Source organism: Nesoenas mayeri, assembly GCF_963082525.1.
Source record: "Nesoenas mayeri genome assembly, chromosome: 13".
NCBI classification, from domain to species: Eukaryota; Metazoa; Chordata; class Aves; order Columbiformes; family Columbidae; genus Nesoenas; species Nesoenas mayeri.
The window spans coordinates 18,549,302-18,562,521 of record NC_137550.1 but is presented as its reverse complement, the minus strand read 5'-3'; the positions used below and the strand labels follow the sequence as shown (position 1 = coordinate 18,562,521).

General features: G+C 41.4%; 1 protein-coding gene across 2 annotated transcripts in view; it reads left to right on the top strand.

Moving 5' to 3' along the window:
• AMMECR1 (AMMECR nuclear protein 1) overlaps positions 1–13,220 on the top strand; it is a 66,952-nt gene that overhangs the window by 18,409 nt on the left and 35,323 nt on the right. Inside the window, exon 2 of one of the 2 annotated variants that reach the window (XM_080352841.1) lies at positions 12,916–13,026. The exons of the other annotated variant lie outside the window; for it this stretch is intronic. Within the exon in view, the coding sequence (XP_080208967.1) occupies positions 12,916–13,026 (111 nt within the window). The remainder of the gene's footprint in view (positions 1–12,915; positions 13,027–13,220) is intronic. 2 annotated transcript variants of the gene reach the window in all.

The following is a 13,220-nucleotide window of genomic DNA, read 5'->3' as shown; positions in this document are numbered from 1 at the left end:
TGTTGCATCCTTTTGAATGTTTTTTCTTTGACATTAGTGTATCTAATTCGGGACTATGTGGTCTTCCCTTAGAGGAGACTGCGGTTGCTGACTTCGGATAAGTGGTGCCAGTCCTTTTAAGTGCTTTGTAATTTGAACACTTGATAATTTGGAACATGCTTGTTAATCTCACTACACTTGAACGTGGGGTACATGGGTCTTGAGCTCATTTGTAGATATGGGAGCAGCATGTGGTTTTAAGTTGCTCCCTTTCTTAGAATGAAAATGGGGTGAGGAGGTTGTGGCTGGGACCTGGCTGGTTCAAAACACTTCAAATGGAGCCAGAGTTACTTGATGCAAACTATTTATTGGACCAAATGCAGTATTTTCCTGTTTTCTGCTACAAAAGGGAACATGGAGTCATTTAATGTCTTCTGGGGTATGAGAAATGTAGGAATAACCACAGAGAAAATACTGACTTTGCTTTAATAGGTTTTGTGAATGTTTTTTGTGAACAAACCAATAATTTCAATGTATAATCTGAAGTTAGAGTTAATTAAAAGGAGTATTATGCATGACTAATAATAAAGGTATTGGGAAACAAAATTGTATTTCTTAGAAATATTTAAATATTCCTCATAGAAAGTCATAGTCAGGTGAGTGCAAACTCCATAGTAACGATGTTTATAATCTGTAATAACACCGTATTGATTTATTAACTTCATAAAGTCTGATTTTTCTGCTCTGTTTCATAATCGTGCAATTAGGGAAATATAATTTGCTTAAGTAGGTCAGAGCATCAATGTGAACAGTTTTATAATGTAAATATACATATTGTTATATAGTTTTATTCAGTGTTAAAGTTACGGTGTCTTAATAACCTAGAATATGCTGACACTCGTTCTTGGTTGCTTTTGACATTAAAGCATGGAGGTACAGTCCTTACCCTGGATGTGTTTAATAAACACGTGTTCTATCTTGAGAGACTGAGCGTCGTGTTGATAACAGGAGTTAAGTCCTCATGTTTGCATTCCAAAAGTCAAAATCCACCTTCTCAGAACTTTATCCTGGCTTTTTGGGAACATACTGAATACTCCGGAGGTTTTAATCAAAATGAGATTTCAAGAATTTATGAAAGCAAATAGTGACCCGTTTAGGGAGAAAGGCGTCAACCCTCAATGACTTGTAATGGGCGTGTGGTGTGCAGTATCTTGAGTATTACTTTATTCTCCCTCCTTTTCAAAAGCTGGTCACAAAGAGACCTAGATTAAGTATGAAAAAGATGGAGGGAGATCAGAAATGGAAAAGGAGATGGGAAGGGAAACAAAAGATAAGAACCACATGAAATACAGAAATGAGCACAATGCGTGGAAGAATGAATTTTGGGGCGTAGTGAGTCCAGAGTCTGATGGAGGCAGGAATAGACACTTGAGCTGTCAGTTCCCAAATAAACAACTGGTTTTTAAATTTGTGTCTACCGATGGTATTTGGCATAGAGGATACAAGTGTCCTACTGTTTGCCATAAGGAGCTGTGTGCAGATGGGCTTCTGTGGCTTCTCCATCTGGAAGCCTGTGGGTTGGATGGCTCCCGTCTTGGTAAGAAATGGGAGCTGGGGAATCCACACTCGCACCTGCTTTCATTACCTTTACCTTGAGCAGTGTCCACAGTGCCTCTTACTGCTCTATTTCTCTAGTGTTCATTGAATAAATTATGATTTTTGGTCATATATTCCCATTCTGTAACAGCTTGTCACGTCTCAAGTTGTGTGAGGCCGATCAGAGGGGTCTTATGTGGTAGTGGCTTTGTTATAAAAGGGTGTCTTGTTGAGCAGTTCCTGATCTCCTGCTTAAGAAGAGCCAGAATCAGCTAGGCTGAGAGCAGAGCCATCCTATCTGCTCTCGCACGGCTGGCGCTGGGCAGCTCCGATAAGCTGAGCGGTATCTGTCTGCAACTGCATCGCTCCCTCCAGACCTGTGTCCAGCGCCTCCGAGGCACCTTGTGTGGAAAGAATAGAAAACAATAAGCCTTTTAAAAGAATGAAAGCTGATTGTTTATTGTCTTCAGTGATTTTTGGTGTGGAAATAGATTTTGGTTTTGAGGAGCATGCTTGTGTGTTTCCTTTGCTGGCCAGGGCTTGGATAGGATTAGCAGAAGTTTACAAGATAGACGGCTAAACCGACTAGTCAGAGGTAAATATGGAAGAGCAGGGGATCATGGTGTGCATGATCACAGAAAGTACTGTGATAATACCCTGGTGAGGAGCCTTGGCATCCCGATTGCTGTGCTGTAAAGAGGATGTGACCCCTTGTCCTGTTCTGCTAGTTCCTTTTTACTTTGTTAGCTTTTATTATTTTAGACTGTCAGACCCATTCTACTCGGCGTTCAGAGCAAGATGAAAAAGCTCTTCTCTTTCCCCACTGTTCCCTCATTTCCAGAGTCTTCCGGAGGAACTATGAGTTTTCCATTTTACTTCTCCTTCCTTTTTGCTTCCTTATCTCTACTCCCAAATCGTGTCCTCCCGTCTCTCTTTTGTGTGGGTGGCAGCTTTGTGCCACTGTTCTTCATCATTGCAGAGAATATTTTAAATCTGGAATGACTAATGGTTTCTGTGTTGCATGCGTGATTCTGACAAGAAATAGTAAACATGAGGGCTGTGTTCGTGCTGCCGTTGCTAAGATCAGCGGCCAAGGTGCTGGAATAACCTTGTGATCCTGCATTGGCTAATACTCGGGTCGTACTTGGAAAGCTGTCTCTGCAGCTGTATGGGTGAAATAGTTTTAAGGTTTGATTTTTTAAAAAATTATTATTATTTTTTTAAAAATTATTTTTAAATTTAGAATTTTTTAATTATATGGCCATGCCTATACCCTCACTTAAACTTGATCTTAATGTCTTGGAAACACAACTGGCTTTAGTGGCTGAGGTACAACCCCAGGGATTGATGTTTTGAAGATACCCACTTCTAGATGACTTAATTTAACTTGGTGATTTAAGAGCTCTCCAGATGTATAAACCTGATATCTGCTGATTGAGATATAAACCAGCTGGATGATCTTGGAGCTTGTGGCGGATGAGAACTGCGGTTGGGACGTGTTGGAGTGTTGTAATTTGAAGCAGAATGAGCTGATGAACCGGTGTGTCTCCTGGGCTGGGGTTTGCACCCTCCGCAGTGTGACAGATCAGCCGCTCACACAAACCCAGTCTGTACCCAGCTGAGGTGTCATTATGGGAATTGGAGGAAGAGGACGGTGCCATTTCAAATGTTGTTTCTCAAAAGTGCAGTTCAGTCCTGCTACAAATCCCTCTGGTTGGTTTCAAACACGCTTGTGGGCTGGCAACACTGTCTTTGAGTATAAAAGGGGGTAGAAGCGCTTTGATCCTGAGCTGTGATTCTCTCCTTGTGTAGAATGTAACTTTTACTGTGGATTGTGTTTCTCTGAGGAACTGTAAACATTCAAATCTTTTTTTAGCAGTGCTAAATAAGCCTACATAACCAACTTGTGTGATTTCTGAGTAGTTCTGGATCTTGTTACATGTAAATATTTATTTTAGCAAAGTGAACAGCGAACTTAAGAACATATGTCATAGAAACTCAATTTGTTTCATAAAGTTTATGGATTGTCTTGTGGGAGTCGGAGGGTAGAGGTGCAAAAGAACCACTTTGTAAATACAGGCTAGTGCCGAACTGAGTGTCCTATCCTGAAAAGTTGTCGTCCCCGCCTTAGAAATTGTTACTTTCACCTTGTCTTTTCTGGAATGCTGCCCATATTCCATCAGCTCATAATCTAGTATACGAGAACAGCAGCACCGCTCCTGCGGTTGAATGAACAACCACATCATCTGGCTGCATTGGTGAAGTTATGTCCATTTTAAAATGAATTTGAATATCTTGAATGCAATCTTAATTAAGGTGTCGTAGGTTCACTCTAGAAAATGACCTACGAGTAAGCAGTCCTCTTATTTTTAACCCCGATTATGTCGTTGTTTAAACTAGATTTTCTTAAAATAGTAGCTGCTTTCTGACCTTCCTTAAGATTAGCTGCTTAGATAAACAGAACTTGCAAACAAATTCACACCTAGCAGCTCAGGTTTTGGTTGGGAGGCCGATCTCTCTAGGGCATGTGGCCATTTATACTAAGTCTGTTATATCGGTAAAGAAAGAAATCTCTAAATGCTTGTTTCTGAAATACGGTATTTGGAAGAGTTGCTGGTTTGATGATTAAGTCCTAAGAATGACTGAAAGAATAGGCTGTGCCCTCAGAAGTATTTAATGACTTTTTCAGTAATTATGTAGTATTTGAATAGAAAACTTGAAGCTCCTGCTTCCAGCTTCTGAAGCCAGTAGATTGTGCTGATTGTCTTTGGATCATCATCTATTGGCAAGAATGAACCTTCTTCATCGACTAAATGTGCTGAAGGACTAATGCAATATAAAGCTGTTTTAAGAATATCTCCCACAAGGAAAAACATTCTCACAGAATAAATTTCCTGCTGTTCGGGGTAATCTGTGTTATTTTCAGACATAGTCCAGTCTTTATGAATGTTGCTGGATGAAGTCATTATCCCAGTATATTGGGGGTGGGAGGTAGTTTGTGTATATGTGTGTAATTGAACACAGGCAGGGTAATGTATTTCAGACACTTAGTAGCTAATTCTTTCTCTGATTGTGTAAAAGTAGTCAAGCAAGTAGTGCTTTTTAAATCATGTCAAATTTGTGTTAAGTGGGGAAACTAGCTTTTTGTTTCCATCTAGGCTAACTAGGCTGAAGGACTGAAGTCTTTAAGGTGAGCTAATACTAGAAAAAATATATATATTTACCCCAGCCAAAAGGCTCTTTATATTGCCTTTCAGAATAGGAGGACTACCATCTGTGTGCTGCTTTACATTTTCACTTCAGAGCCCTCTTTGAACTTGTAGATAAGTTGCTGAAGAAACCGCCTTCTATTCTTGATTCAGAAAGGGCTTCCACACGAAAATGTTGAATAGCACCTTGAACCTCAGTGGAACTATGGATCTTCCACTCCTTGAAGCAATAAAATGAATGTTTTCTGATCTTTAGGATGTGGTTAATGTTATGTATCTCTTTTTCTCAGTTTGTGTAATACTGCTACACAGAAGGAAGCGTACAGAAGTGTGAGATGAATGTGGTTTCTATCAGATTTTTTTTCCCAGTCCTGGAGGTTTATAATGACAACTGTCTCTTCCCCAATTTAACGGCCAGTTTTGTGTGTGAATTGTCCCTTTGTTCTCTTACATTGCGTCATACCAAATCAGAAACCGGGTCTGCAGTAAACATCAGGAGGCCATTTGGTCTCCTCTCCTGTTAAAGGGCGGATTCAAATACATTTACAGTATTGCTGGCAGTGCGCTGGTTTTGGAGGCGTTTGAGGAGATGCTGGTGATGGGGATGTACGTCCTCCCATGCACACAGTCCCACCATTCATGTTTCTTACCATTGGGATTTTTTAAATGGCACATTTTACAGTTTGGGTTTCTCAGCCTCCTCTGCTGCTGGGTGTCCCCCCAAGTCTCTCGAGCTGAGTAACTGGCCAACAATTTCCATGTCTCTCTTTCTTCTCACACGATAGTTGTTTTTCCTTTATAATCATGAATATCCATCTCTCATGTTGCAAATTGATTGTCAGCATTTTTGGTGCTTTGTTGCTTTTCTGTCTGTCTTTTCAATAACCTGATTTATTTCCGCTTTCTCCAGGTGGATCTGTTACTGTGAGCGTTACTCTTTGTTTGCATTTGTGTCCGTTTCCTGTGAGGAAATTTCCTTTCCTGTGCGGAGCTACTGACTTTTGCTTCATTTTCTTGCTTCTGTTGTCTTCCAGAAAAATCTTATGTGTTAATTGTCTACATTTATCTAATTCTATCTTTATAAAGTGGGGGTGGGAGTGGTGTCATTCTCCCTTATTCCTCTTTGGAGATTCACAACTGCTTGTCTTGACTTTCTTGTGTCTTACCAGCTTTTTTTCCAGAACATATCTGTTCAACTAAAATGTCCTTGCACCACATTGTGTGCTCATACAACTGTTGCAGAAAAGCACTCACTAGCTTTGTTGTTGTTGACCAGCTCCATAGTATCATCCATCAAGTTTCCCCTTTCATCACAAACTAGAAAACTTTCAACATATCTACCTCCATCCTGTGCCTCGGTGCGTAGATGCCCCTGATAAAGCCATCGGTGTACGTGTTGGCGCCTCCTTCGTTACGGAGTTGTGCTCTCTTGTATTGAGTAATGTGGATTAGCTCACTGAATTGTGACATCTGGAAACGCCGCAGCCTGGAGTTTAATGAAGTTAGCGGGGAGGCTGTGCTCTGCGTGGCTCACTAAGGCTGCCATCGCATGCTGCTCTGAGGATAAGCTGTAATTTCCCTTTATCCAGATGCTTCTCGTTTGAAACAGTATGGCGTGAGGGTTTAGCGTTATTTGAAGGTGTACAATGATCCCAAATAAGATAAAGCTTTATGTCAAGAAGTATAAATGTTTACATTTCTAGAATGTAGGAACAACAGCTCATTCAGTTGTGTAAAACAAAACCATAAGAACTGCTGTTGGTGCTGTGCTTGTTTGAAGTCCTTTCTGGGCACGTTGTACCTTGGAAATCCTCAGGAGCACGCGGGCCTTCCGAAGGGATGAGCGTGCGACTCTTCCGAGGGTCTGATCCTGCAGCCCCAGGTGGCGGGGAACATTGGGGCTGTAGAGACTTTCCTTCCTTCTCTGGATATAAAAGATGGTAGGTTAAATAACTATAATTAAGGGCTATGTCTAAATGTAAGTTTATCTATCAGTTCATCAAGTGTAATCCTTTTCAAACTCCTACAAGTTTGTTTACTACTTAGAAGCCTTCAACTGAAACCAAGAAAGTTGTCTCTCATCTTTTATGAAAGTAGAGGAATATTCTTGGTCTGTTTCCCATCCTTTCCCCTGTTCTTCCCACCTTCCTCCCCTTTCTCTTCCTCCCTATCCATCATAAGGAAGAGAAACTGCTTCTGACGGTACCAGAAAAAGACAAATATATTCATACTTCTTGCCTTCTCCCCCTCGCCCCAGCTTAAAGAACCCCCACACCTTTTAATTAAATGTGCTAATAAATAAAAGGGAGCTTGTATCCAGTGTTACTTTACATTAAGGTATTTTTGACAATGCTTTCTCCCCAATGTCAGTGTAAGTTGTGGGCCTGCTGACTCTTACTGCGATAGCTGATTACTAAGGTAGCTTGCACACTTCTGCTTTCAGTCTAAATATTTTCAGTAATGTATAGCAAGCAGGTCGATCATTGTTTTAGGTAACTTTTGATTGTAAAACTTTAATAAGAAATATGCTTAAGGCACTGGTAAGCATGGTGTATGAGTGTTTCGATGCTTTCTGCCAGTGTTAATATAGTTTTATATCTCGTGACCTTCACGTTAAGTGCTCCGGCTCTCCAGAAGTTGTAACAGATAAATGCTCCAGTAAAGTACAGGGCTGTCCTAGTTTCTTCATTAATGAAAATGGTGTAACAGTAGCTGAAGTGACAGGCAGGGCAGCGCTCTGATCGGGTGACCCATGCTTCAGCCACATGTTTGCTGGCCAGACGTTAAGGTCAGCGTTCAGGGTGTTGGACACACGCCTGTATCGCAGCCGCCTGTCAAGGAGACAGACTATGTATGTATGCCCCTTTTGATTGTATCTAAGGCAGCAATATTAATTTAAACTCTTACTGCCTTGCAGCTGTCTCTTTAATTTGGTTTTGCAACTGAACGTAGGGAAAAACAATAGACATGATCAGCTGGTTTTTGTGGAATAGTGCATGACAACCTCTATAGCAAATAGCCAAAACAATTGCCTACTATTTAGGTTAGAGCTGGGTAAGACTTTTCCATAAACAGCAGTGACTGGCTGGAAAATTTATAGTCTTCAGGTTGCTTGGAAATATTTTTTTGTGTCTGGCTCACAAACAAATGAAAAATCACAAAATACAGACCCTTATGAAAGAAGAATGATTAAGGTGTTTACAGATGCTTCTAAGGATCTGGATTTGGTCCCTTCTTCTGCTTCTGTACAGTTTGAAACACATTGTACACAGTCTGCTCTACATGGTTAGTGGGAGAATGATACCTGTGAGACATGGTGGAGACACCCCAGGCCAGGCTGGACGGGGCTCTGAGCAACCTGGGCTGGTGAAGATGTCCCTGCCATGGCAGGGGGGCACTGGGGAGGTCCCTCCAACCCAAACCATTCTGTGATTACCACCAGCTTTCAGGAACTGAGTGTTTAGGATGTTCTGTTGTTGTTAACACTATCAGCAGGATCTGTTAGAGGTTCCTGGCTCCATGATGAGAAGCTGGATAACCCAACAGACAAGCAAATTTCCAAGTCTCTTGCTTCAAGAAGGCTCATTCCCAAGCTCGCAGCTGTTTTCCTGTTTAACAAGATGCTTCACCCTAAACTGAGTTAGAGAACTATTTGAAGGTGATTGTTAGAGCCCTCCCAGGGAAGCTCAGCACCTGCTTTTGTGAATTTAAAAAACAAACCAAATAAAACCAAACAAAAGAAACAAAAAACCCCAAACCAACCAAACCCAGCTTAGCTTTCATACTACATCAAGAGGGAGCCAGGGGCAGAAAGCTGCACGCATTCCACCCCGATACGCTCTCCCACTCTTGTGGGGTGCATGGGTTCAAACTTCTTTAGGCAAAAAAAGGCCTCGTCTCCAGCCTGTGATGTGTATCTGCATTCTTGCTGTATGTCGTTGGACTCCTAGCATCACATCTGCTGCCTCTTCTGCTTTTTACTGAAGATTTTATCTTCTCTTCTGTTTTCTTTCAAGTGCCTGGAGGTATAAATTTTCGTTTTAGATCTATCAATGTGTTGTTCAAAAAAATCCCTCCTTTTTATTCTAAGAAAAACAGATAACAGATGAAGATCAGGATTCTTTTTCAGGTTGAAAATGTACCTATTTACTTAGCTGTTCTTGACATCGATATCTGTGGAGTTTGGCACTTAGCCTCAGATCTCAGATTTGCAGTTATGTTAGATGGCAAGTTTATTTGTGGCTTATTGGCTTTAATAGACAAGAGAAGCATTGCAGGCTTGGAGGAAAGAGGCAAGCAGCTGGAACCAGGGATGCCAATAAAAAGCTGAAGAGCATCACTAGAAACAAACCAATTCTTTGCATAGCTTGTCGAGATTCTATGAGAAGGTTTTCTATTGTCTTTGTTTAGTGTAAGACTAGAAATGCTCTGTAAAGTTTTGAACGGCGGACTTGGACTTTATATTAGGCTGTGAGAATTAATCCTAAAATGTAGCAGTCAGTGTTTGTAGTTCAGAGATGGAAGCATTAATGCAGGTGTGGGACCCGCCTCTGTAATTCCACAGATGGTTCTGGACACTGATGTTCAAGAAGGTGAATTTAAACTGGAAAAAGCTGCAGAGAAGAGCTGGTATGGTCAGACTGGAAAGATCCTCTTTGAGCCAAAACTGAATGAACACAACCCATTTACCTCAGCAAAGTGAGGTCTGGAGAGGCATGTGAATTCTTTCTATAAATACTTTGGGGAATAATAACCGGGAGGGGAAAAAGAACTATTTAAACTAAAGGACAATGTTGGCACAGGAATGGCTGGGTACAAGCTGGCTGGGAAAACATTTCAGCAGGAAATCAGAATTTTTCCAGAGGTTTTGAACTTCAGGGAAGTTTTGAGGCACCTTCTAATTTTTCATTGTGGGGGGATGGTGTCCCCATTATTTCAAGTAATTTTTAAGATGGAGAATGTGGATTGCTTATGAGGAGAATTATAGAATATAATTATTCCTTATGATAGCAGCAACTGTTTCGGCCTTATTTTTGAGAGTCAGAATCCTCTTGGGTCGCTGACTGTTCTGAACCTCTGGTCCCTGTGACACTTTGAAATCATGTGTGATGGTAATTAAGAGAAGTAATTCTGTTCAGTAGGCTTATCTCTTCTGTGTAGACACACTGACACCTTCAGTGACTCCTGGGGAACAGAGAGGCAAATGTGGGGGAATACAGAAGCTGAAAGGCTGGAAGAATGTCTTTAGGCAGATTTTGTGCTGTATAGTGTGGCTGGATACCAGTGGTGGTTCATTTAGCCCATAGACAGAGGTTTATATTCTGTCTTGATGGTATGTATGTATATAACATTTACTTTTTTCCTGTCGGTACTCATTGACAAGGACCTTCAAAGCATATACAGAAGTTTCACTAATCTGTTTGACATTCGGCAACGGTCTTTGGATGTTTTCTTCTATTGTCCTTTTAAAGTAGCAGTAATGATGCATCCTAAAAGGAATTCAGTTTTGATGAGAAAGTAAATGTGTATATGCATCCCTGAATTATAGCCCTCCACTAAGTGTATTACAGCTAATAAATCTCATCATCCAAATATAAAGGTCAAGAGGATAATCCTGGAGTCCAATTTGAATCATAGTCAGGCTTTTTTTTGTGCAAGGAGAGAGTGTTCTCAGTGCCATTGCGATCTCATAATTTTGTTGATAACGTTTAGGGGAGCTGGGATACCTTTCATGAAAATGTTAGTACTTGCTGCATTCTACTAAATGTTAGTTAATAGTCTCTTCTGGCTTTATGCTCTTCGGTTTTTATCAAACAACAACAACAACAAAAAAGGGAGATGGGAGGGTAGGGCAAAAAGGAATAAAAGGATATCCAAAAGAAAGATATGACTTCAGCTGCTTCTTCTATTTGTCATCATTGAAAGAAGGCAACTTGTCCAGTTCAGCGAAATAAGGAGGAACGTGCTCAGGTTTTGGAAGGTTTGGAGTGGTTGGGGCGCCGCCACAGAGGCTGCGGAACGTCCTTCTCTGCCGTCACACGGGGAATATCCTGTGCCACAGCAGGCAAAGCGAACGGGCTGGGAGGAGGTGAGGAATATGGGCTATTCCTTGAGAATCCAACCCCCCCTCATACCTATGTATATATCCACCCGCACAGCTACATCCACCTCTGTTACACTGTGCACTGATCCATGCAGTTGGATCCGTGCAGCTGCTCATACAATAAAGCTCTTGGCCTTAGTACATTTTAAGAGTCTTTAACGTAGCTAGAAAGGGAGGTTCACAGAACACAGAGAAACTTGCAGGTTGTATTTTTACTGATCCTTCACATGAGGAGCCAGATAAGACATAGTTATCAAAGGTTGTCTTGCAGTGCAGCATCGTTAATCTTCCAGTGCGCTTTTGTAAATCTGCTCATTATTTGCAACTGATAGTAGTAACAGAAGAAAATTATTACTTTTTTCATGCAACCACTGCAGCTTGATATTTTGTGAATTTTTGACTGTATCTGCGTTTCTGGATCTCCTTCCCTCCTTAAAGCCACCATCCCTGGAGGTGTTTAAAAGATGTTTAGTTGAGGTTCTCAGGAACATGGTGTAGTGCTAGAGTTGGTCAGGTTGTGGCTGGACTTGATGATCCTGAGGGTCTCTCTCCCAACTGAAATGATTCTATGATTCTCTGTGGTAATGATGTTTGCTTTGTAATGTCCCGCTTCTCAGGTGCTGGCCTGGGGCAGGTCGCTGCATCTTAGATGTCTCAATCATCATAGCAACGGCTATGGACTATATACTACAGACACTATGAAAAAAACCCCAAGATAAATGCAGCGTGATGGTTTGTCCGTGTGTCCACAGCTGCAGGTAACAATGCCTGGTCCAAGAGCTTTGTGGAGGAATCATTGTGCTTCCTCCAGTGGCCATGTGGCCATTGCAGGAGCGTTAAATGGCAGAGATGCGCCTTGCCAGCTTCAGAGCCACGTGGCTGTGGTCTGCAGCTCAAGAATCGTCTGTATTTATGTCTGAAGGGCCTATGACTTTCTGCGAAAATGAGCACCAGATATGTTTTGGTATTTAACAAGGAGCTGCTCCCTGGTTTGGTGGCGTGGGGTTGCTTGTTCTGCAGAAAAGTGCACCTATTGGTGATGAAGAATAGCCTGTGTCAAGTTCTTTTACTAAAATGCCTTTTATTAAATTATTATTATTTATTAAGCCTAACAGTAAGGGAAAGTGCACTGTTGTGTGTGTCTTCCACTTCGATTTGTCTCATTTCTGGAAAAATAGTGAATTTTATATGCTTTTTCTTCTCTATACATCCCCATTCATCTGAGGAATATGAATGTTTGTTAGAATTGAGAGTACTGGGTATCCAGGAGGCACATGCACTCCCTTGAGAAATTCAAGTTTGTGTAGTTTACTGTTGCTTGTGTGTTGATGCGATGCCCTCAAACTGCAGGGAAAACCTTGGTCCCCAAAAGCTATACCATTTCTCTCTTCTTGTTAATTAGTGTATAGATGGGCACAAAGCTGTCTGGTAGAAACATTTTTTTGTCACACTCATATAACTGAGCCATGTTCAACTTACTGGAGATTTTGTTCCACTCCTGGACGTTTTTGAGATTCTTGAATACTGACTTGGGATTCATGGGGAAAATACCCTTGCCCCAGGCAGTTCTTTAAGTTTGGAGAGTGTTCCTAAATTGGAGAGTGTTCGTAAAGCAGTGTTAAGGACCAAAGTGTTCGTGTTCAGGTGGAGGGGTGACCGGTGTGACGGGTGTTTTTCCCTTCTGTAAAGGGTTACTTACATAGAGATGTCTGAGGCTTTTCCCATTTATAGGAGAAGGTTAATGGGTAACATTGAGGGACACTGAGCACGTCATATATTACCAAGCAGTTTAATTCTGTCCATTAACTATTCCACTAATCTTATTTTCTATTATATCACATGAGCCACACTTATAGTACAGCCAAAACAATTGCAAAGGACATTTCTAAATACTACAGCCTGCTCAGATACAGTTATTCTAGAGATTTGCCCCCCGCTGCCCGAAATGGAAGGGCACTGTTGCTAAAATTTCCCACCGACTGTCAATATTGCTTCTGTGATCATGTCTTTTTTTCTTCCCTAACACAGCCCACTGTTTGTAACGTGGAAGATTGGTCGAGATAAACGATTGCGTGGATGCATAGGTACTTTTTCCGCCATGAACCTGCATTCAGGACTCAGGGAGTACACACTTACTAGGTAAGATTTTGGTTTTTGGAGCCTTGACTTACATATTTCGATAGCGTACTGAGGAGATGATAGGTGTGCTTGGGCTGTGCCACTACTCATCAACCAAAACCTTTATCTCCTTTTGCTACCAAGTGTATTGCCTGGTTATTTGACTCCTGGTGTCAGTCGTGAGGCTATGGTCTCAGTTAAAAACCATAATTGAG